Source organism: Panthera uncia, unplaced genomic scaffold (genome assembly GCF_023721935.1).
Source record: "Panthera uncia isolate 11264 unplaced genomic scaffold, Puncia_PCG_1.0 HiC_scaffold_1431, whole genome shotgun sequence".
NCBI lineage: Eukaryota > Metazoa > Chordata > Mammalia > Carnivora > Felidae > Panthera > Panthera uncia.
Window position 1 is genome coordinate 36,193 of NW_026058065.1, and position 25,678 is coordinate 61,870.

Consider the following 25,678-nt stretch of genomic DNA (forward strand, 5'->3'; position numbering starts at 1 on the left):
AGGGAGCGCGAAGGAGGTTGCGCCCGGGCGCGGCGGACAGGACTCTAAACAGGCGGACGCGGAACTCAAATTACAATGAGCAATCTGAGGGTGGGAGCAGGAGCGGGGGCGGGCTCTTTGTCCCCTGCGAGTGGCCAGCTGAGCCCAGTGGACCAGCGCTTGCAGCCAATGGGGTGAGAGGGAGGGGCTAGGTCGGGGGTGGAGACGACGCGGATTGGCGCGCGTGAGGAGGGCCGGGCGGCAGTGCAAGGCTGAGATTGATTGACCGCGGGGTCGCGGCACAGAGATATCCGGGCTGCAGGCGGCTGCTCGCTAGGGCTGGGCGCGCCTCCAGTGGGTCCACGCCCGCTGAACCCACGCTGGCCGGGACCAGGGCGCCCGCGCTTTGGGGGCCGGGCTCGGCACTAAGCTCACCGTCTTTGTGTCTTTTCTCCCGCCCCCTCTGCCCCGCCTGCCGCCGCGATGCCGCTGCGCCCCGTTGCCGCCGCCGCCGCCGCCTCGCTCCGCCCGCGGCGCGCTTTTCGCTGCGGCGGTGGCGGCGGCCCGTATCCGACGCGGGCCTGAAGGAGGAAGAAGAGAAAGCGAGGCACGTCCCCCGGTCCATGCCGCAGCCACGGCCCCGAACCCGCCACGGCGCCCGTGCCGCCGCCCTCGCCGGAGCCCACGAGACCTGCATGGACGGGCATGGGCTTGAGAGCAGCACCTTCCTGCGCCGCCGCCGCCGCCTCCGCCGCTGCCGCCGGGGCTGAGCAGCGCCACCGCCCCCAGCTCTGCCCGCCGCCCCTGGCGTTGCTGCTGCTGCTGCTGCTCAGCCTCGGGCTGCTCCACGCAGGTATGAGGCGCGCGCGCGAGGGTAACCAGCTGCAGGTCCAAGTGCTTTGTTCCCAAACACTCCGGCTCCCGAAGGCACACGTTGGGGCAGAAGGGCGGCATGGCGTGGTGAGACGGTAGAGGCCTCATGGGCTCCAGCCCTGCACCTCTGCCGGGCTCACGGCGCAGCGGCAGGAACGCACCCGCAGGTCGTGCGGCGCGCCCAGGGCGCAGAGGAGAGGCCTCCTCCCCCTCCCTCTCGCGTTTCCCCGCCTTCGGCTCGGACCGTTGATAAATCTTCCCAACAGTCGCTTATCGAAGATTTAGCGGGCGGGGGCGGCGGGGGCTGCGCCCCCGAGACAAACGTTCCGGATGCTTTATTGCTCGCTGCATTGGTGTTTACTGAAAGTCAGGCTGGGATCAGGTTTCCACCGCCGCCGCCCCCTTCGAAGCGAGACAAGGAGCCTTGTGCTGCTTCTCTGGAGTTGGGGGTGGCGACGAGGGGAAGAAATCGCACCAGATGTAAAGATTTTCACCGGAATTTGAAAACCTGGGGGGTTAATCTCGAAGTAATTTAAACGTCTTTAAACAGGGATTTCTTCGTATTTGCCAAAACTGCTTTTAGTTCAGTTTTCAACCTCTGTGGAAAAACTGGTGCTTTGTGGTTAAGCCGCGTGTTTTCGGGTTCCCGGAGGGGTTGACACATCTCCCTGCTTTCTGGAGGTCGGCGCTTCCCCTGTGGAAGCGGAGTGAGTTCTCTGTCCTTAGCCAGGTAGACCTACAGATGAGCCTTCTAGCAGGTGATAGTTATTTTTGTTGTGAAATAAGTTTCACTAATAGAGTGTTATGTCGTTTGTATCTCAAGGGAGGGGGTATCTAGGATGCTTTTTATAAATAAGTGCTACGTCTAGGAGTTTGTCTAAAAAATTTCTTTAGTGCCAAATTGAAGCTAAATTCTCTTAATTTGAGAACCAACTAGAGCATTAGATAAGTTTTCCTTTGAGATCTTTTTGTCCTGTATTTTATGACAGCAGTCTCAACGCTGTGATCTGGAGAATCGTGAACTGTAATGCCACCCAACTGTGTGGAGTAGTATTTATTTATTAAGTCATACCAGCCTTTCTAAAAATCTGGGAGGTCTTTTAAGTAATGGAAAAAAAAAAATGTGGCATTTGAGGAGACTTAATTTACTTTTGGTAACTTTGCATTGTGATGGAACAGCTGCATTTTAACACTCACTTGGGGAAACATAGAGTGTAATAGTAAGTTTTACAATGATTAAGGCTTTAAATGACTGACTTTAGAACCTTAGAAAATAATGTCAATCTGCTTATGGTTCCAAGAAAATTTTCATGATGTGTCAAAAGTTACATTCATAAGTGTTTTGTGTGAAGACTATATGTTCATAATGTCAAAGTGTAGGTTTCTTGAAATGGAAATTGAAGTACTGGGTAGGACTGTGTGTCCCTCTTGACTGCTTGGAATATTGTTCCCCTTAGTTGCCAGAGAGTTCTATTACAGAACTGGAATGTGGTCCTTGAAGATTTTTCTGGCCAATAATGAAAGCCCTAAGAAGTTGTTTTAATGTTTTTGAAAATTAAGGTGCCTTATTTCAAAAACTTGGAATGTGAAACTCCTCTCAGTATCTTAATGTGCCCTCACTTAAAGTCACTGCTATATTCTACCTAGAGTTTCTGTGGTGAGTGATATCTATGGACAACTTGTTGGGGTTGGGTGATTAATTTGGTTATGGAAGAAAGGGCTCCTTTTGAAAGATAGCTTTGAAGCATTTTTCTCTTGATCATACAAGGATTGTTTCTCAGAGAAGGGAGCCTAGCCGAGTGCTCTTTGCAGATGGGCTACCATATGTTTTATGCCTGGATCCATATAATTTGCCACAGCACCCCATATGTCCCTGCATTTTACTTAATTCAGCTTCAGCATATCTTATTTCTTTTATTATAAACTGGTGATTGTGTGGCAAGTTCACACGTGCAGTCCTGGCATCAAGGAAATGGGTCTTGAATGGTGAAGTCTTTGAATCATTAACCAGAGCTCTAGACCCACAAATCCTTTAGCACTTTCATTAACTGGAATGAAAATAGTACCACACCAATCATAGATGACCTGGCTCCAAAAATGAAGAGATCTGTAACTGCAGGTTTTGATTTCTGCCCTTAGGAAATGAAAAAAGAACTTTTATACTTTGCTCCCTACCTCCCCCCCCCCATCCCCCACTGTAAGCAAATCTCTACAATTCCTGAATGGAGATCCAATATGGGAGTTACTTGCTTACTCATACACTTCATGGCCTTGTTGGCTACATCCTTGAGATTGTTTCTGCTCTGCATTTTCTTGGCATTTTGACAGGAAGCTTACTTTACCTCCTATAACAGGCAAAGTGTGCACTGTCATTATAAATTCATGAAGCCTGGATATTTCTGGGTGTATGCTGCAAATTAGTCATTATACGGGAGCCTGCAGTGGGGCTGAAACTGCTGACCCAGATGCACTCTCTAGTTAGCCCTCCTCTTTCCCATCATCTCTATTTGAAAGGCTGTTAGAAACCTCATCCCAAACAAAAGAACCCAAGGAGTTCTGTTTTATGTGTCATTTCTCAAAAGAATCAGCACCTGCCTGCTATAAAAAAGGGAAGGAGTGGGGGGGTGGGCGGCCTGGGGGAGGAAGGAAAAAGGAGGTGGGAATCTAAATTATTTTCTGAACAGTTGCATTTGCATTTCATGCTCTTACTTTGGAATATTTTATGACTATTTGAAATAATTATAAGTAAGTGTATGCTCGGATAGATTTTATAGACCATAAAAAGAACAAATAGGCACTGGAAGTTTAGCGGAAAGTTCTTGTGCTGTCATTTAAATTGTAGTCCAGGAGCTCTTCATTATTGAGTGATCTTGGCCCAGTTTTCATTTCCTTGCTTTCTGCTTGCTATGACTCTGATTTAAAAAGAAAAACATAATTGATACAGTAGTTGCTCAAGTCTTTAAGCCATCAGCTACTGTTGTGTGAGACTCAGGAATGTGGAGGAGATGTGATATGAGGAACGAAAACGGGATTTGAGGAAAGGCATTGCGCCCTGGGCTTTGCTCTACCCATTTGTGATCCAGCCAGGACAAGGCCTGTAGTTTCCCTTTGTCCTGAATTTCCTAACTGTAAAATCGCTTTAATGCTTTTGAGTTGATTGGGTTTTTTTGAGTAAAAACAGTTGAAAATGACTTGACTTGATCTACTTTGGAGAGAGGAAATGTATAAATACAGGAGCTGCTTTTTACCAACTCTGGAATGAGTAAACATGAAATATGCCAAACACATGAAGGTGTGCTTGTGGGTTTTTTTTTTTTTTTTTTGAGTGTGATTTAGTGATAGCTGTAAGTCCATAGCTCCAAAATATTAAAATACTGTTGTTGTTTTTTTTTTAATTCAGGTTAAAGTAAATGCCCTATCTAGACTACATTTTTCTCTTCTTGGTCTTTGAAATTTAAAAATGGTGGGGAGGTGGCTTGAGAGGTTGTCATCTTGCAGTCTTTTCTGCTGAATTCAAGCTAGAAACAGATTACAGGCTGTTTCATTCAGGCTTAAAAGTACTTTAATACTGAAAAGATTAAAGTATCTTTCTGGAACGTTACTAGGGTTAGTTTTAAGTCTTCATCAGATGAAGTCCTAAATCTTGATAGTATCCTGAAGTTTGTGTCCACGTCTTAAAATAATTATATACTTAATGATACTCTTTTTCCCCCCCACATCTAGAATAGGAATTGTAAAATATTTTATGCCTGTAAAAGATCATGAAGTTCTTTTTAGAACAGTCTCCTCATTTCTCAGCTGAGGTACCTAAGACTTGAAAGGATTGAAACTTCCTCCAGTGCAATGACCTAAAAAGAATGTGGAAGTAACACAAAATATGTCTTAGTTAGTTTCCATAAAACTTGAGGTGGATGATTTAAGAAAAGTACTTTCCTTTTCAGTAATTCTAGAGTTCCCACTTTAAGGACCAGAATATTAAACTGTTTGGCACATACAACTGACCTAGTATTGGCAATTCTTACATCTTTTTATGCTTTGAGAGGTTTTTATTTTTTTATATGAGAAGCTAGTGGCAAAACATCATTTGAAAACTGTCAAATAGTAGGGTAGTAGTAGGTGGTTTTTCATTACTTCATTTTAACTTTGCCTAAGTCATTAGGTATATTGGAACTGTCGACCTAAGGAAAAAAGTCATTTATGTATGTTCTAAGAATTCTGTGTGCTATGTTTCCTTGGTTCTGATAAAACACACTTGGTGCAGTCATCTGCCTGTGCAGCATGATTTCAGTGTGGTGTCCTTTTTGATTCAGTGTACCCTTCCTGATGAGCTGCTTGGGATCTGGGATCCAATGGTGACGGGTGTTAAGGGAGAAGTAAATCTGCAGCTTGGTTAAACGATCAACTTTATTTATTTATTTATTTATTTATTTATTTATTTTAACATTTATTCATTTTTGAGAGACAGAGACAGCACAAGTGGGGGAGGAGCAGAGAAGAAAGGGAGACACAGAATCCAAAGCAGGCTCCAGGCTCTGAGCTGTCAGCACAGAGCCCGATGCAGGGCTCGAACTCAGGGGCTAGAACTCCCTGACCGTGAGATCATGACCTGAGCCAAAGTCGAATGCTCAACTGACTGAGTCACTCTGGTGCCCCTTGACTTTATTTTTTTTAAGAGAACATTTACACTTTGTAGCATCCAGGGGATTGTAGGTTTATATACAGTTTGTCAATAAACATCCTTAAGGAAATGCAGAATAACTTAGTACCTGGATTTTCTCTTGATATTCTTACCCTATAGCTGTACTAGAATCAAGTAAAGGTGTTTTAACTAATGCTATAAATTTAGGGATCCCTACCTAATGTGTGGAACCTTAATCATGGTTTTGTGCTTTCCAAAGCGAATGAGTTATACACTTAGCAAAATCAAAACAAAGTTCACATCTTTAACTTGGCCTTAGAGCAGAGGAATCTTTCTCAAAATCTATAAACAATAGCAAAGTGATCAAATACTCCGTTTAATTTTAACATGAGAATACTGGGCTCAGACTCATGTTCCCTAATAGTGGTTCATGATTTAAAGTTTTAAGGTAACTGATTGCGTGCAGTTTTTCTCCCGGTGGCTTAATTTGTGAGGGAAAAAGAAGCACAATGCAACCCTAGTTCTGAAGGCTTTCTTAAAATAGGAGTGTATGGAATAGAACAAACTGTTCCCAAAGGACAGTGTCATTTTCTCATGTAGCTCAGGAAGTTGTGAAGCGTTTAAAAAACGTTTGGTGTTATCTTTTTTCTCATAGGTGACTGCCAACAGCCAGCCCAGTGTCGAATCCAGAAATGTACCACGGACTTTGTGTCCCTCACTTCACACCTGAACTCTGCCATTGACGGCTTTGACTCTGAGTTTTGCAAGGCCCTGCGTGCCTATGCTGGCTGCACCCAGCGAACTTCAAAAGCCTGCCGTGGTAACCTGGTGTACCATTCTGCTGTGTTGGGTATCAGTGACCTCATGAGCCAGAGGAACTGTTCTAAGGATGGACCCACATCTTCTACCAACCCCGAAGTGACCCATGACCCTTGTAACTATCACAGCCATGCAGGAGCCAGAGAACACAGGGGAGGGGACCTGAACCCTCCCAGTTACCTTTTTTGTGGCTTGTTCGGAGATCCTCACCTTAGAACTTTCAAGGATCACTTTCAGACATGCAAAGTGGAAGGAGCCTGGCCACTCATAGATAATAATTATCTTTCAGTTCAAGTGACAAATGTGCCCGTGGTCCCTGGATCCAGTGCTACTGCTACAAATAAGGCAAGTATACTTTTTTCTTTCTTATAACTTGCAGATGTTTGATTCTTCAGACAATTTTTGAAGTATGATACAAAAGACAGTTTAAAAGGAACGTTTTCTTGTTCTTGGCATGCAATTAACAGGGTGAATGAAAGATTAAATGAAAATCATTTAGTAAAGAATTTCTCTGGAATTCTAGGCTTATGTAAAATGTGGGTCTTAGTACAACTAAGCAGTGATATGCAAAAAACAAAACAAAAACAAAAAACACCGAAGTTGAGTTCTCTATAGAAAAGGCAGGCCTGTTTAATGGGAAAATGTATACTTTTTTTTTTCTGTGAAGTCTTTTGAGTGTGACTCTTGTTGAAGAAATCCATGTTCCTATTTATCAGATGACCAAAGTGGGTGTTCCAAGTAAAGAAAGCTATCAAACCTGGGGCAATAACCCATCAGGAAACATATTTTATTGGAAATTCGGAAGCTATAGTAAAATGTAATGGCTATAAGCCAGCTTCCCAGTGGCAAAGCCACAATTGTGTTTTAGTTGTTAATGTTGCCGTGACCAAGGAATTTTAGAATTGGCTATTGTGGAGCAGTGATGTATAATCCCTGTCGTAATCTCAGGATAACATTTTAATTAAGCTGAGGGGAAAACTGACAAAATTAAGTTAAGCTTACCCTGCATAGCTGCCCTTGTCTGTGTTTGTGTGTGTGTGTGTGTGTGTGTGTGTGTGTGCGCGCGTGCGCGCGCGTGCGTGTGTGCGTGTGTACTTGCGTTAAGCTAATGCCAAATGGAGATCATCTGAACCAACTTTAAGGCACCACTGTCAGTGCAACTAGGTAAAGGGCTATGAACTGGATTCCCAGTTGGCAGTCAGTGCTAATTCAGGCATTAGTAAGTAAATACAGAGGTCAAAAAAGGTTTTCCAGAAAAAAAGACTGTCCCAAATAACCAGCTCCTTCCCTGTCTCTCCCAACTACAGAATCACACATACAGGCTATCTCATCTTGTTCATTTTCCTTTATCTGTTCGTCAGTTGGTTTGGACTGAAAGATAGTTGACAAGGATCAAGCTTTTGTAATAGTTATGACGGCTCTTTTGATTCCAGGACACCCTCCCTTGCCTCTAAACACGTGTGGCGTATATTTAAGTGAATTTAAATGATTTTACTTGGCATTTTGTGGAGGTAATTTTACAACCCCTCCAGAGATAGCTGGAGACACCCAGGGGTGTCACAAATCTAAGATTAGAAGTCATTGCTCTGAACAAAGAAGTCTGTTACATTAGTCCAAACATTTTAGGTGGACTCAAAAATGTTTATGCTTTAACTCCCAATAAAAGCCCAGGTTTGCCTTTCCAAATCCTGCAAGTAAACTTTACCTCCTCTGGTTTTTATAAGCATGCAAATAATTTTTCTTGTCTATATATTAAAATGCTGTAAGTTATGGTAGACAGGTACACAATTATGAACTTATAACACAAATCATGGCCAAAAATCCATCATTGCTGCAGAGTCATAGTGCATAAAACCTGGGGATAGTCTTTGGGAAAATATGAGGCTGAAGATTCAAGAAGGCACTTCCACTGGGAATGGAGAGAGTCATCATTGATCGTGTAGATAATTGAGGGTTTAGAGGGCCTTCACAATACCTTTGAGATTAGTAAGTGCTTTGTGCACAAGAAAATATTGGTTCTTTTCACAAGCCCTAAATTTAATTTTCCATGCCTTCCATCCAATCACGTGTCACGTCTACTTGTTACTTAGCCTTTCAAAATTCTATACTTTTTACTGATTGTGGTGAAATATTTGGGGACAATGAATTTTGTTATGAGTATTAATATTACATAAATGGAACAATTGACACTGAAGTATTTTAGGTCATTCCATTTCAGTTGTGATTGAATCTGTCATAGTTTTTAGCAAATAAATAAAAAGTACAACTTTGCTTTCTCCCTCAGTTTTGTAATGATCAGAAGTTTCACCCATTCCAAAAAGGATGTAGGAGAAAAACCATCCTCTGACTTAAATTCAAGCAGGCAATGAGAACATGTGGTCTTTACGTGCACTGCTGGAAAGTAGTTCCCCACATCTGGTGACCATGCTTTTCAGCAGCAGATGACTCCATGGCTTTGCAACCTCTGGTAGTTTTGTTGTGTTGTTTTGTTTTGTTTCCCTTCTACTTTTTTCAACTCTCTGCAAAGCCCCCCAAAATATCTGGAAGGTTACTGCTGAAGATCTGTCTCAATACTGATATGATCTGTGCTGGTGAAACACAACGAAGGGACTAAAATTTTGCAGCACAATTTCCTTTTACCTACCCAGGGCCAAAATAAAACCTTTAAAAATTTTTAAGCAACGAAAAAATGATGGTAATAAAAATAAAAATGCTCTGAAGCAAAAAGAACGTAGGAAATAAGTTCCAAAAAAGATCTGATTGTTTTTTTTTTCCTGATGTCTACTGTAATACTTTCTTAAAAAATCTTTCAGAAGATTTTTTTGCATGAGTCTCAGCTTTACTGAGACCTCAAAGAGGTACATAGACCAGCTCCTTAATAACTTAGCACTGCACATTGGAGTTACTGTATCATCCTTGGGGTCAAGCATTTTTAATGACGTATGTGCACAGTGTCACTAGATTTAACCGCTGACCAATGCTATGGTAGAGGCTAGCCAACTGTGCTGCTGAAATTGTTGTATGTAAGCACTCATTCATTTCACTGTCTTCAGCTATGAACTGAAGCACTGACCCCAGTGTTATGCTCAGTGAGGGCCTAGAGATAATTTCCTCAGTCCTGGGAACCTGGCTTCTTGAGCAAGCCATCTGGTAGTCATCTTTGTGATCTCTACCTGCCCCTTAGTACCTTTCCATCCTCACAGAAAGACAAAATGTAGGGGGAAAAAATCTAAACGCAATGAAAGTGAAGTCATCTCTATTCAAGGGGTCATTTATTAGCTAAGCCTTTTTCTTTGTCCACATAGCAAGCATTGAGTTTAGGGCAGCTAGACTTGCAGTACTCAACAATGTGGCCTCATCCACCGTCATCTACTTTCTGTCCTCCTTCCCTGGGAAACTTAGCGTGGTTTTCCAGTTGATCATGATGGGCACAGATATGCCTCCTCCAGGCCACTCTTGTTAGGCCCTCCACCAGCCCGTCTCCCTCTCTTCAGAGGAGTCTTGTGCGGTCGCTACCTTGCCAGGTAGGTGTGTGTGTCGCTAAAGGGGAGGCCAGGGCTAGCTTTTTATCCCCACCCAGGGGCTTGAGGGGTTTCTGGCACAGCTGCATGCCTTGGCTGAGATCCACACCAGCTCAGAGCTGTCTTTCCCACCTTTGGCTCTGAGAGGCGGCTTCAGGCCTGCAGGCCCTGGAGAAGAGAGATGAGAGGGACAGGCTTAGAACTGGCAGAATTGGCTAAATAGGGGGGGGGGGGGGGGAAGCAGTTTTTGTTTTGGGGGAAGAGGCGGCCACACTATTTAGGCTCCAAAAAGGACACATGTGCATAGCTCTCCTGGGCCTCAGACAAATACGCCGGATCATCTGGAGAGAATTCTGTTCAGTACCATCTCTTGCCCATTCTCTTTGCCAGCTCCTTCATCTCCTGTTCACTTCACTCTGTGTATCTGTGTATCTCTGTTTAAGTGGACTTAGGCTTTGTGCCATGGTTACAGAAGGCAATTTTGGAGTAAATTTGATGAAAAGATTCTTTACTTTACAAATGTATTCCTAGTAGCCTAAACAATGGGAATACTTTTTTAAATGATTTCTTACAAGTACTTTGGATACCTTAGCTCTATTTTTCAATTTATTTTAATGTAATCTTGTCTTTGTGCATCACTCTGGCTTTGTCATCCTGTCCTTCAGTCTCAATAAAACAAAATTGTAAGTAGGAGGGGAGATTGGGGATGACGGCAAGTGCCTTTATAGACTGCTACAGAATTTTCCATGCTTCCTCCTTTAGTGAGAGAAGGCAGTTTACCTTAAGGTGTTTGCATTTGGGAAAGAGGTATGTTCTTCGTCTTGGCCAAGCCAGGTGACTGTTGGCCAGGTGGGTGAGCACCCTGAGGTGCCTTGTACGTTCCGTGGGCTTCCAGCTCCTGGTAATCCTGTTGGCAGTAGTACTTAGAGCCTATCCAAAGCATGAGAGGAAGAGGCCATGCCCAGCAGCTACTTATTTATTAAAGTCCATAATTATCCCTAATTCTCAAATTCCAGCTACTTTCTGGGAAATTCCTAAAAACTTCCACTGGTTGATGATACTAAAGATATAGGAAGACTTAGATTGTTGGGTTCATTCTTGCTTTCTGTCTCCTTCAAACTATAACCCAAGGTGCATCATTGAGGTAAAACATACTTGCTTGTGGGGCCCTAGAACATGGTTTGGGTCCTCTCCTCCTCTCTGACGCCCATTCACATGTAGCTGTTGTTGCACAGCAGTACGTGGGCACGTAAACCAGTGTTCTGGATCATTTTCTGTTGGTTACAAAATCAAAGCGAGATGTGCCTGCATTTCAAAGGCTTTCAACTGTCATGTTAAACATATCTCTGGATCAAGGTCAGGAAGACTGTCCTCTTTTGAACCCAGGCCTAGTACATCTTTGTAGCCAAGTTTTTGCCCCCGACCCCACCCCATTATGTTTTTAGTATCTTTACAGAGATAGTCTGAGCTAAACAATAATGATCATTCTTATTTTTATTGACTAAGAAAGATGCCTCATACTCCCATAGGCAGGATTGTATTTTGAATATATGGACACTGTTCTTGCATGCTGGCTGCATTATTAGAGGGGACAGTGGCATTTTCTTTGAGAATATAGAAGCCTTTGCTTCCAGAGATCAGAAACTTCCTTGCAGGTGACTAACTTTTAAAGGCTGAAATTGCTCTTTATTTTGTTGTGATTATCTTTTATGCAGGTAATTCTTGCCATCTCTTTAAGATTGCTCCTTGTCCTAGCATTTGCAGAAATGCTGGGGGTGGGGGGGGGGGAGTAAGAGTGATTGAAGCATATTGGGGAACAGATGGGAAAGAAGTTTGCAGTTGTAGCTCCCTGCTCAGTGTAATCATTTCTCTCCTAAAGTGTATGATTAACTTGGCGCTGCATTTGAACCACCGAGCTTTACGGGGCCTACCATGGGGTGGTGAGGGAGATGCAGAAGTGGTATCAGTCTCTGTCTGGGTGTAAGCACATAGCACATCAGCCGTTGGTGGAGAATTGTGGGGCTTGTGTGTAGAACTAGCCACTCAGGGTTTCTTTCTAGAACATCAGTGGCCCACATTCATAAGCTGGTTGCAGATGTTCCTACTTAGCAAGTTGTCACAGGTGTCAAGAAGGGCCAGAGAGGTGGGCTGCTCGCTGTACCCAGGGCATACCCCTTCCCCTGGTCACTGTCACAGGTCACCGGTTCTACTCCTGGTATTTGGCACAGTCTCCCTTTCCACCCACTATGGTCAACGTGGCCCCTCTCTTGAACCTGCATTTCCTTATTCCCTTATACCCTAGAAGGATCTAGAACCCTGGCTGCCACTTTTGAAGGTTGTTGGTCTTTAATAACCAAAATAACTTTCCAGAGTTTTTTTAATAACTTTCCAGAATTTGACATCAGAGTCACCAATTCTTAAATTCATTTTTCTGGGTCCCATCTCCTCTTTAAAACCCATGAAAGCATATCTTAGATAACCTTCTCCTCCCTGACTTTATTTACTACTTGTAGAAACAAGATTGAAACAATAAACAGGGTGCCTGGCTGTCAGTTAGATGTCTTATTCTTGATTTGGGCTCAGGTCATGATCTCACGGTTCATGAATTCAAGCCCTGCATCGGGCTCTGCGCTGATAGTGTGGAGCCTGCTTGGGATCCCCTCCCTCCCTCCCTCCCTCTCTCTTTCTCTCTGCCCCTGTCTTGCTCTCCATCTCAAAATAAACTTTTTTTTTTTTTTTAAGAAGATGAAAACCGTAAATAGTTTTTAGAAGAGAAGTCAGCTATAATTCCAGGTGGTTGTGTTCTTCCTTTGTCCTTTTCTGTTTCCTGCCTAGCTCCTGTTTGTACTGGATTATAAGGTCTTAGGCCCAGGAGCTACTCAACTTTGCTTCATACGGGTTCAGCGAATTTCTTGGAGGGAAACGGATTTCCAAATATATGTAAGGGGGAAAAGAAGAAGGAGAAGAAATTATTAGCTGTATGGTTTATCTTTTAGTGTAAAAGATCATTCTGTAAGATGAATGGGCCTGCCTTGGTGGTTCTTTATGCCATTCTTGCCATACAAGCTACATCATCCTATTGTTCTGTGCATTAAAATCCTCTGGGTCCTAATCTTTTACCATCTCTGTTCTGTAGAATGAAGAGACTTAGAAGATGTTAGTAGAAACCATCTAAAATTGTATAAAGTTTGTACCTGCATATCTATTAAGCCCTGTATTTTGAGTCATCCTTCTCTGTGCCCCTCCCTCTGTCCCAGCTGTGGTTTAGGAGGAGCAGACCTTCAAAATATCCTCCATTTGTAAATGAGATGAACACAAGTCCTGTGCTAGCTGGGCAGGACTCCCTGCACTGCTTATGGGCCTCTGCTCCTTTCAAACAGATCCACGATCCTCCACAACTTAAACGAGAAGCCAAGTCTGATACACAACTGACAGAACTTCTTTTACTGTCACATTTCTAGCTGCCCTGTTAAATTTTCTTTGGGTCAACATTTTGAGAGGAAGGGGTGAGAAGGAAACACCGGATGGTTGGTACTTTTTTGTTGGCTTCAATTAATGCTACCCAAACAGTTTCTGCCTATGTGGAATGTGGCACATAAAAAGAGTTACTCTACAGTGCCGAACAATGAAAAATCTACCTTACCCATCTTGTCTTTATTTGTTTTGACTGCAGTAGAACTTGCTCTTCCACTGTTTTGAATTTTGTGTTCTCCTGGGTGGGGTAACTTCAGGACTTTGTAAAATGCTCAACTTAAGCGATAACTAACAAGCATAGCAGCACACATCTGAGGTACAGAACTGAACTGGACAGGCTTCCAGTGAAAACACAGTGCTGTTGATTGTAGAAAGAGCTTTTGGTGAAACTGGGTCTCTGGCAAGACGAGTTCTTTGTGTCCTAGTGAGCCGGTTATTTTAAGAGTTGAAGCTAAAAGAATGGCTAATTCTGGTGGGGTTCTGTGAGTGTTAGAACGTTGCATGTGTGCTACGGTAGATTGATAATGATGGCATTTAAACACTAAATGCTCCTCAGCTCTGCATTTCCTCCTGAAATGAGGGGTCAGGGTTTAATCTTTATACCTAAAGGTACGTTCAAGTGTGCCCACGTGTCCAAGTTTGCGCTCAGTGGTGTTGCTGACTTCTTCTCTCCTGCCTCACGCACATGAAGACCAAGGCTATTGCTTGTAGCATTTCAGTTAACTGACTTCTTGAAATACATGGTCATCACCTCCAGCCACCTCTTTCGTGAATGGGCTTTTTCTTTCTTTTTTTTAATAGCCCTGGGAACTTGAAATTGAACCTAGAAGTGGTAGAGAGTGAGTGTATTATAAAGACCTTCAGACCCTTTTAGTTTTCAAATCATTTCTCAGAAGTAAAAAATGATCGGAAGCTGTGATTTCCTAATCCCCATAGGTTTGGGCAATAACTCTGCTGAACCAAGGCCTAGGGCATTGGCCAGAGGTTCTGCTCTAGGGCCTCAGGATCTATGGCACTGCCCCCTCCGCCTCTTTGGAGGGCAATCCCCAAAGGCAAGACCTGCTAGGGCAGATTCCTGCCCCTAGAGTTACACCTCCAGCCCTGGCTCTCACCTTTCAGAATACTTCTGGCCTCTGGTCTGAAGCACAGTGGCAGTGGAGGCCTGTAACACTGTCCACACATGCTTAACTTCACATCTAGAAACATGACTTCTTACACTTGGTGGCCTCATCATAATGCAAAATCTGAATACAGCAACCAACAAGTGCCATGTTGAGTCCTCTGAGTGGCTAAGACTTGAGGACTAGATGCCCTCCCTCCTCATGCCCAGCCTAGCCTTGCTCTGCTCTGTACCAGGAAGCTGGCCTATTTCACTGTCTAGGAGCCTATTTATACTTAGAGCCTTCCTTGTTTTAAGTACACAGAAGTTACTCTTTGGAAGTCTACATTTTTGTGCCTCTTATGTGTCATCCCTGGGCCTGCTTCCCTTTCACTCTTGCGTATTCTTTCCAGCCACTGAGATTAACGCTTCTCCCCTGGACCACCCTAGCAGCCTCAGCTGTGGGTGTCCTTCGCCTCTGGTTTGGTTTCTTCTTTCTCCATCCGCTGCCAAGAACCCCTCCAGCAGCCAAGGCAGCCCTTGTTCCTGCATGTATTACCTGGGGCAACACTGAAGAATAAATAAGTCTGATCCATTCCATTTCTCTGGAATCCTGGAAGTGCGCCTAGAACAGAGCTCTGTGGAAAGAGATTCCGAGGGTAGAGAAACCTATTTTGATACCTCTTTTGAAGGTAAGAGGCCTCATTCCAGCCCTAAAAGAGGAGTCCGCCACCCTCCTCTTACACATGTATACTGTCTTTCTGCTAGTACCTAAAAAAATACACTTTTGTAGGTCTTAGGTTCAGCTTTCTTGTATGTAGATACTTGATGTATAGGTTAAGTCGTCATTTTAGAATTACATATCAGTTACTGACCATCTCAACAGTTTCCTCTAAATACTGTATACAATACTCTACTGTGTCTTTTTTAATTCAAGTATACTTCACATACAATGTCATATTGCTTTCAGGTATACAACATAGTGATTTGACAACTCTATACATTATACAGTGCTCACCACGATAAGTATAGTCACTATCTGTAACTGTACGACGTTATTACATCCTTATTGACTGTAATCTCTTTGTTGTACTTTTCATCTCCATGAGTTACTTATTTTATAACTGGAAGTTTATACCTCTTAATCTCCTTTATATTTCACCCATCCTTCCACTGCTACCACCACCCCGCCCCCAGCAACCACCAGTTTGTTCTTTGTATTTTGAGTCTGTTTGTTTCTTATATTACAGGTATAAGTGAAGTTATCCAGTGTTTCTTTCTCTGACTTATCTGACTTAGGGTAACACCCTCTTTATCCATTCTACTTTCAGTAGACACTTGGGTCACTTCCAAATCTTGTTTATTGTAAACAATGCTGCAGTAAACAGAGGGGTGCATGTATCTCTTTAAATTAGTTTCCATTTTTCTGGAGTAAATACCCAGCAGTGGAATTACCAGATGGTATAATCTTTTATTTTTAATTTTTTGAGGAACCTTTATACCGTTTTTCCACAGTGGCTGTGGCACCTGGCTCCACCAGTTTACGTTCCCACCCTTTTCTCTCCTACTCACTAATACTTGTTAGCTCTGTCTTTGTGATACTAGCCATTCTACCTGGTGTAAGGTAATCTCTGATTGTGGTTTTCATTTGCATTTGCCTGATGATTAGTGATGTTGAGCATCTTGTTATGTGTCAGTTGGCCATCTGTACGTCGTCTTTGGAAAAATGCGTATTCAGGTCGTCTGCCCATTTTTTAATAGGATTTTGTTTTTGGGATTGACTTCTATAAGTTCTTTATATGTTTTTGAAAATTATTCTCTTACTAGAAACACCGTTTGCAAATATCTTTTCCCTTACAGTAGATTGCCTTTTCATTTTGTTGGTTTCCTTCACTGTGGAAAACCTTTTTAGTTCGATGGAGTCCCAATAGTTTATTTTGGTTTTGTTTCCCTTGCCCAAGAAGACCTACGGAGAAAAATGTTGCTAAGGCCAACATTCAAGAGATTGTGGTCTATGTTTTCTTCTAGGAGCTTTAATGGTTTCCAGGCTCACATGTAGGTCTTCAATCTATTTTGATTTTATTTTTATGGTGTAAAAAGTGGTCCGCTCTTCCCAACACCATTTATTGGAGAGACTGTTTTTTCCATTGTATGTTCTTGTGCCACTTTGTTATACATTAATTGTCCATATAAGCATGGGTTTCTTTCTGAACTTTTTTTTCTGTTCGATTTATTTGCGTGTCTGTTTTTGTGCCAGTGCCATACTGTTTTGATTACTACAGCTCTGTGTTATAGTTTGAAATCAGGGATTGTGATGCCTCCAACTTTGTTCTTTTTCAAGACTGCTTTAGCTACCCAGGGTCTTTTGTGATTTCATACAGATTTTAATCCTAATTCTGTGTAAAATGCTGTTGGTATTTTGGTAGAGATTCCATTTAATCTGTAGATTGCTTTGGGTAGTATAGACATGTTAACAGTATTCTTCTACTCCATGAGCATAGTATATCTTACTGTGTATTTACTTGTTGTCTTCAATTTCTTTCATCATTGTTTTACAGTTTTCAGAATAGAGGTGTGTCACTTACTCGGTTAAATTTATTCCTAGGTATTTTATTAATTTTGATGCAATTACAAATGGGATAGTTTTCTTAATTTCTCATTTTGAGAGCTTCTTAGTAGTATATACAAAGGCAACGGATCTCTGTATATTAATTTTGTATCCTGCAGCTTTATTGGATTTAATTATTCTAATAGGTTTTTCGTGAGATCCTTAGGGTTTTCTATACATAGTATCATTGTCATCTGCAAATAGTGACAGTTTTACTTCCACCTTACGAATTAAGAATGACTTATCTTTCTTGTCTGATTGCTGTGGCAAGAGTGGACATCCTTATTTTATTCCTGATCTGAGAGGAAATTGACCCTGAGAAATAAAGAGTAGATATTTTGGACCTAGAGATAGAGCTTGTGAATGTTTTCCTTTGAAGCATGTACCCTTATTGGAGTGGTTTATTTTTGCTCACACCAGAGGACTTAATGTAGAGGCTGTGTGCCAGTTTATCTAAGTAAGGGTAAGAGGGGATGTGAGCAGTGGTTCTCTTATCCTCCCTTATAGGTGCCTTTTTTTTTTTCCAACCTATAATTGCACCCAGAGGATCTAATGAAGCAGACATATCAGCTGATGATGCGAAATAGAATTAATCTTAGCTTCCTTTAACACAAACAGAATTTTAACCAGGTACTTATCAAAATTGTGTTTCTCTGTGTTCTTTCCTAATTTCTGGGACTATTTCAGTTTCGTTTGTTGGCCCATCTTAATCCAAGAGATAGGAGTCCCTTGATCTGAGAGTCCAGTTCTGGAATTTGAAGATTCTGGTAAGGTCCTGCACTTACAGTGCTGAATAGCCTGACTAAACGCTGATGGTTGTTTCTTCCAAAATACAATAAGCACAAGTAGTTAAGTGTACAGCCTTAAGGGAATTCTGCTGTTTGAAAACCTATGCACAGCACTTCACAAAGCTGTTGAGCCTGGTGGAGCTCTTTCTCTATCTTGGCAAAGCTGGGCCTGGGTTTTCCTTTGTTGGTTACCTCATTTTCTTTTAATGCATTTTCTTTTCGTGGTGGAAAAGAGAGGCAGGTGCCCCTAAAGTTCGATTTTTCACAGCAAACCTTAAATCCGTATATCACATGTAGAAAGGTTGTTTTGTAGCTGCTATCTCTGTCTTCCTAATAGACCTTGTGGGTGGTAAAGATCTTAGGGAGTGCAACATTAAAAATGAATGAGGAGTACTGGAGTAGTTTGTCTGAGGTAGGGGTTGAGAGGGACTTGGTGGGAAAGGTTTAACAAAAGGCATTGATGTTTTAAATGCACAGAAATGTCATCCATCAATAATAAATGGTGTGGCGTAGAATAGATGTGCCAAATTGAGTTATTATAGCATATGGATCAGTTCATGGATGGGGAAAAGTAAGCACTATAGCTGGTGTTTTTAAATTCTCTGTTTGAGAGCTTTAGAATACAGTTTTGAATATCCTGTTTTCACCCTCTAATAGCTGCTAGTTGGCAGTTGAAAACATTTGGAATGTCCAAAAATTCTGAGGTGTTTGGTTTTTTTTGTTGTTTTGTTTTTTTGTTTTTTTTTTAAGAATAAGAATTGGGCGCCTGGGTGGCTCAGTCAGTTTAGTGTCCGACTTGGGCTCAGGTCATGATCTTGCAGTCCATGAGTTCGAGCCCCATGTCAGGCTCTGTGCTCATAGCTCAGAGCCTGGAGCCTGCTCCAAATTCTGTGTCTCCCTGTCTCTCTCTCTGACACTTCCCTGCCCACACTCTGTCTCTCTCAAAAATAAACATTAAAAATATTTTTAAAAAATAAGAATAAAAAAATTTTGTTTTTCTAAAAACAAGATAGAATCTGAAAATTAATTTCTGGCTTCTTACAGCTGAGTGCCTTTTTTAAGAGCTTGAGTTGTAATTGTATAAGGAATGAAGTTACATTACAAAATATAAGTCACGTACAACTGTTGCCTGGTGTTTTCTTCACTCACGTTGATTATATCTCTAGGTACCTCTTCAGTACATAAACTACAGGGAACCACTCAGGAAACCCCTCTAGAGAGCAAGAGAATGTGAGCTGGGGAGAGGGGCAGAAGGAGAAAGAGAATGAATCTTCAGCAGGGCCCACACTGATTATGGGTCTCAATCCCACAACCCCAGGATCATGACCTGAGCCGAAATCAAAAGTCGGATGTTCAACTGACCGAGCCACCCAGGAGTCCCAAGATTTTGATTCAAGGGCTAATTCTGTACATTTGCGCTGTGAGAATTATTTTGCCCAAAAGAGAAATATCAGTTTTGCTGTCTCATAGAGAAAATGACTCCTAGAAAATTGGACAAAAATCTGTTAGAAAGACTGGGATATTTGGTAAATGTAGATCTTAGTGCAGAAGTCAAGCTTGAGTGTTATTTGATCTAGGGTTATGGGAGTTACTGTTAGTGGAGCAGGCATAGCAGAGGACAATACTGCATGAGGTGTTTGAAATGACTCCTGAGTTGGAATTGGTGTGCTTAAAGAAAACACTAGGCTTGGTAAGACATGTGGAACTATTCCACTCCTCTTAATGTTGACTCTTGCTTGCCCGTTTAGGAACTTGACTGGAATTGGGTCTCTGATTGTCTCAACAAAACTAATTCCTCTTTGTTTTTCCTAAGATGAACAAAATGGTACTTGATTCTTGCAAATAATTTTCACTTAAATTTGAGGTTGGTTAGACTAGAAAGACAAATTACTTAGCTCTTGTAGAATCATTGGTTTAGTCCTTGAGTGTGTGAATGCTCCGGGTAAAAATGAGGACAGTGATTATATGAAAAGTTTTACTCACCCTTATTGGAGCCATCTGTATTAGCTTTCAACTCTGTGAGGTGCAGAATTTACTTGAATTAATCTTTTCACCTCCAAAGGATCCTGGCTTGTGTTAAAAAAGGCACTTGTCAAACTGTCTTCAGAGCCACCAAATAAATCTATTTTATAGTCCCATTAGATATCTAGCTCAGAATCCCATTCACTCTGGAAGGTCCTATGGTTGGATGCACAACAAATTTCCTGCAGTCATCTCTGGTACACCTCCTTTGGGTTGTTAAGAAGGTGTTGAAATGTGAGAAGGCCGGTAGTGAAATTAAATTGTGGGTCAGGGTAATTAGGAAGGGAGAACACCAAGCATTTTCATAGTACATTGTCTGGCTTTTAGTTGCAGCTGCAAACAACGGATATGAGTTTAACCAGTTGCTACGGTGCAGCTGGTTCAGATCTGGCTTTATAACTAACTGGCTGAAGTAAAATGAAATGGCTGGAAAATTCCAGTCAAGTAACACCAGTGGGAACATGTGGAATTAAATAGTGTGAGTAAATGCTGGCCAGATTGAGGAAAAAAATTTCAGACAAACTAGAGGGTGGTGGTGAGGATATGTAGAAGAGAGGTGGGGAGGGGGGCAAGCAGGGCATTTTCTGGCCCTTGTAACAAGGGTCTGTTGTTTGCATTAGCTCCCTTGCAGGAGAGGGAAGTTTTCCTCTCTCCAGAGAAGTTTGTAGTGTGGCCGGTCTACCTTCCTCCTGGACTGAGGTCACCTGTTTTTGTTTGTGTTTTCTTCTTCAAGAAGAAAGAAAAATACGCCATTACTTCAGGTCCTGACAACAGAAATGGCAGGCTATTGTCTTTCCTTTTCTTCAGGAAGCTTTTCCTACCTTGTGTGACCCAGAAGGCCCTGTCTCTCTTGATAGTCCTCTTCTTACACCACGTGTACCAGACATGCTGAGTGTGTTGGAGGTGAAGGTTCAGTGTCTTGTAATTGTTCTAAATAAGGAAGGAAAATGGGTTTACTAAAGGAAAGCTTTTGTATTATCCATTTTGTCTGCTTAATATGGAGAATTTAGACTTGGCTCCAGAAAAAATTTCTGAGAAGTTCAAGGGCCATTGTGCTGTTTGGGGAAAACATTTGCTGTAACTAGGTTGAGGGTATTTATTCTCTGCCAGTGCCCGGGACCTGTGTTTGCCAAGTGATTTCCCAGTCCCAGGGATTAGCCAGTCATGTGAAACATTTGATTAAGAGACTTAAAGAAATCTTAGCTGAGGCACGATTGGTGGCTCTTGGCAGGATGGCCCCATCCTCAACTCTGCTTTGTCTCTTGAGTGTTTGTAAGAATGTTTGTAATGATGAGCCATGGGGGCTGGATTTATGATCCAGTGAGGAATCTTTTTAGAAATCAAAGTTCTGGTGGGTATATTATTAATTAAGCCCCATAAGTTTCTACATAACTTAGAAAGGAGTCTTTTTTTTCTCAGAGCTATACCACCAGTCAGCTGTTTGGGGAAGAAGATACCAAGTTATCAGAAAAAATTACCTGTATCCGAACAGCAACATGGTTCTGTCTGAGGAAAGTAAAGTTTTTCTTGATGCACATTTCCTGGATTTGCATTAAATTTTTCTACTTAAGCCTAGAGGACTTTTTCTCCCCCTTAACAGTGGCACCTTTCATTTGTGACGCAGGAGCACTTGGGCCTGAGTCTGGAGATCCTGTCTCCAGCCATTCAACTCCAGCCTAGAAGAGAACACTTCTGTTTCCCTTCCACCCTGTTTAAATTTGTATGCGTTCCTCCCCACAGATAACCATCATCTTCAAAGCTCACCGTGAGTGCACAGATCAGAAAGTGTACCAAGCTGTGACAGATGACCTGCCGTCCGCCTTTGTGGATGGCAGCACCAGCGGTGGGGATGGCGACACCAAGAGCCTGCTTATCGTGGAGAGGGAGAGCGGCCGCTACGTGGAAATGCACGCCCGCTACATAGGGACCACGGTATTTGTGCGGCAGCTGGGTCGCTACCTGACCCTCGCCATCCGCATGCCTGAAGACCTGGCCATGTCCTATGAGGAAAGCCAGGACCTGCAGCTGTGTGTGAATGGCTGCCCCCTGAGCGAGCGCATTGATGATGGGCAGGGCCAGGTGTCTGCCATCCTGGGGCACAGCGTGCCTCGCACCTCATTGGCGCAGGCCTGGCCTGGCTACACACTGGAGGCTGCCAATGCTCAGTGCCACGAGAAGATGCCAGTGAAGGACATCTACTTCCAGTCCTGTGTCTTCGACCTGCTCACCACTGGGGATGCCAACTTCACCGCCGCTGCTCACAGTGCCTTGGAGGACGTGGGGGCGCTGCACCCGAGGAAGGAACGCTGGCACATCTTCCCGAGCAGTAGCCACGGGACACCCCGTGGAGGCGGCCATTTGTCTGTCAGTCTGGGACTCACGTGCTTGATCTTTACTGTGTTTTTGTAGGGATTGTCTTTTGTTTTTTTATTTTTTGTCTATAACAGAATTTTAAAATATATATTGTCATAATATATTGAGTAAAAGAGTATATATGTATATACCATGTATATGACAGGATGTTTGTCCCGGGGCACCCACCAGACTGTACATAATGTGCGTGACTGTTCCAAGTATGTTGGATGTAGTGTTCTTCGACTGTATTGATTTTGTTTTGCAGTTTTGTGAAATATTTTATAATGTCCCTGCCGGGGGACCTGTTAGAAAGCACTTTATTTTTTATATATTAAATATTTATGTGTGTACCTGGTTAGTACGTATAGTACATATACACAGACGCCATCGCAGCGTTCCCGCTGAAGAGGACCAGTGACGGTGCTCGTGGCTGTCCCTGGCTGTCCGTCCCTGCCTTCTCCCTTTGCTACTGATCTGCCACATTGGGTGCGCAGCTTTCACTGGCCTCCTGCTGGCGGAGCTGCGTCCCTTGAGCGAGGAGGTCCTTACTCTCACTCCGTGTGGAAGGACAGCTAACTAACTCCCCGACAGGCACTTTGGCTCTTGTGAAACACGCATCTCTAAGAAACCCTCGCCCTCCTTCACAACTGTTACTTTTTCAAAGGGCAGGGAGTGTATTACTACAGGTTTCATTAATTAGGATTGTTCTGAGCACTTAGGGAATGTGAGGTTGAGCCATATGAAACTGCTGTTTCTATTAGGTCAGAAGGGGCTGGTGATGGCAATTTCATAGATAAATACCAGGCATTTTACTAGACGCCAGGAGCTCTCAGACATTTCCTCCTCCCGTGTTCCTGTTTAAACCGTATCACGCCTTGCTCTTCTCTGTATCATTTGTGCAAGCCCAAGTTCTAAGCCTTCTTTCCTTGGCTGTTTATGCCCAGAGACACACTGCTCCCTGTCTCCACCCCCCGTAAACCCTCCTCAACCTCACCTGATGAACCCAGAGACTAGGCCTTGTTAGATTCTCTCTTCATGTCGAGGCCCAGATCCCATCACAAGGTGTGCCACTCTTCCTTGCCGCCCACACCGTGGCCTTCACAGTCGCTGGCGCTGACGTGTCTGTATGCATGAGGGAAAGGATAGGGTGTTAAATGACAGGAAAACTTTGAGGGCCTGAGCCAGTAAGTGGCAAAATGGGCTCTGGTGAACCCAGACCTTCTCACTGAGCAACGTTGCTTCCCAGGTGGTCTCTCTTTCTTTAATTAGATATGCTCCTTTGTAACATCTATAGTGATAATATACTAGTGAGTGCTCATGTAACTTGGTAAAATTCCTATAAAGTAAAATGCCTCCTTCCATTTCACCTGTTGGCACGCCCTTGCAAAAGGAAAGCACCACCCACAAAATGCAAGAACAATGAGGAAGTGAGTTCTACCTAGGGCAGGTGGATTTCTATTGTATCTATGTAAATGTTTGGTTCCAAGGAGAAACGAAATAATTTGTACCTTACCTTACTCAGATTTACATAAATGCAAGAAGAAAGTTAATTTTATATACCACAGCAATTAGGATCCAACTTGTGCTGAATTTTAGATAGCCAGGTATCTAAACCTGGGGCCTGCCTTTTGCCATGCCCCATTGATTAGGGTCACGGCCAGAGGCCCAAACTGGCAGGAGAAGAGGATTTTGGTTCGTGAAATTCTATTTCTTAGTGAACTGATGATCCAATTACAGCATGGAGCTGTGGGTTCATCTAGAGGTGGGAAACCGCTCTTTTTCTGATCTAGGAGAGGATAGTCTTGGGAAGTCTGGGAAAATCACAAAGGCACCCTACTTCTTACTTGATAAAAAGACGCAATACCAGAGAAGTGAAACTGAACTTGTTACCCTTCTATAAAGACGCGGGGGCCTACCTACCATGAGCTCTGAACTGTGGCTATTTCTGTTCACCTACAGAACATGTACCAGTTCAGAAGCTATAGTTAGCTAGTAATTTTGTTAGGTAATTGAGTAGAACAAAGGAGGAAAAATATTTAGAGTATAACCACTATTCTTGTGTGAACAGTATAAAAGTGAGGTAAAAGCAATAGAAGTTTCTACAGTGTCTGGCTTTAGAGTGTATATGGTTCATATTACCTTTGTCCTCTTTAGGGAAAGCAAAATCACCACCTCTACTAATAGTTGGGGAAAGAAACAGGTTGCTCTGCCATATCCTAGCTGGGAAGGATGCCTCTAAGCATTCTGTTTCACTAGCATTTGTGCCAGTGTGTTTGGCTATTTTCCCTTTATAATCAGTGTCCTCCTACAACATTTACAGTCCCCACAGATGACTAAGAAATACAGATGCTTCTCTAGAGAAGGGCCAGCTTATTTTCCATTTCTTTTCTAGGACTTTTAGAGAAAATAGTACTTGTACATTTTGGTTCTTGGAATCTTCCTTAACCAAGAGTTTCAGGTGATCCCACCACATGGATAAGATGTAGCTATTCAAAGGTCTCCTGGGGGAGGTTAAAACTTGAGGGAAAACACTGGTTTTCACAGATGCTCCACATGGCTGTCTTTAAAAGACTCAAAACATTTTTTTGTCCTTTTCTTCCCTTTGTTAATGCTTGGAAATTCCCACAGTGTGTCGAGTCTTTGCAAAGAAACCTTTAGATGTGGTTCATAGGTATATGGATAAGTATCTGTGTAAAACAGTGAGTGTGCAGTGTGTAAATACTTTAAATTATTATGCTAGAAAAATAAAGTTACATACCATGCTGTGGAATGTTTGTTCTGTGATTATAGTGACACCTGCTGGAAGAGCTGCAGAACACAGGAGGGGAAGAAAGGGAGTGAGGGGGTGTTTGTGCAAAATCCTCTGATTACTGACAATCCAAAACTGTCCACAAACTTGCGTGTTTTCTAAACTACATCTTTACTGTAGCTTTTCATTTTTCAATTTTAAGCAATTTCAAGTAAGAATCTGTAAAACTAGGCCACTGGTATGATCCTAAAGGTCTGTCTTTAGTAATAGTTTTGGTCCCTTGGCAGACATGGGACCTGCCCTGTGGGTGCTTTTAAGATAGCATGGATGGGAACTTCTGGTGGGAAGGACTTGGGGGCAGGATTTTTTGGCTTTGGGAACTTGTAAATCCCTATTTCTTGGATGTTCTAAAAAGAGATCACAAGATCTCAACTTGTTCTTTGTTCAAGAAACATGCCGAAGGGTAGAAAAACTTGAAAAAGAAATTAAACCCAAACTGAAAGCAAAGGAAATCAATTACTAAGTCAAATACTAAATGGGACAAATTCCAACTCAGGGAAACCTACATAATCATTTCTTAAATAGAAGACTCAATCCTTATACATAGTGTTTAAGTGTAGTTCAGAACAACAACAAAAATCCTCTGAAACACAAAATAAGATGACTGTGATACAGCCACTGAGAACCTAATACATAAGCCTACACTAAATGAACACTAAGAAATAAACCACATCACAATGAAGTCTATACTT

General features: G+C 42.7%; 1 protein-coding gene across 1 annotated transcript in view; it reads left to right on the forward strand.

The window, feature by feature from the left end:
• LOC125917052 (repulsive guidance molecule B) overlaps positions 1-24,947 on the forward strand; it is a 28,923-nt gene extending 3,976 nt beyond the window's left edge. Inside the window, exons 3-5 of the mRNA XM_049623306.1 lie at positions 567-832; positions 6,147-6,655; positions 21,563-24,947. Coding sequence (XP_049479263.1) covers positions 567-832; positions 6,147-6,655; positions 21,563-22,231 — 1,444 coding nt within the window. The 3' untranslated portion in view covers positions 22,232-24,947. The remainder of the gene's footprint in view (positions 1-566; positions 833-6,146; positions 6,656-21,562) is intronic.
• The last annotated feature ends 731 nt before the right edge of the window (positions 24,948-25,678 follow it).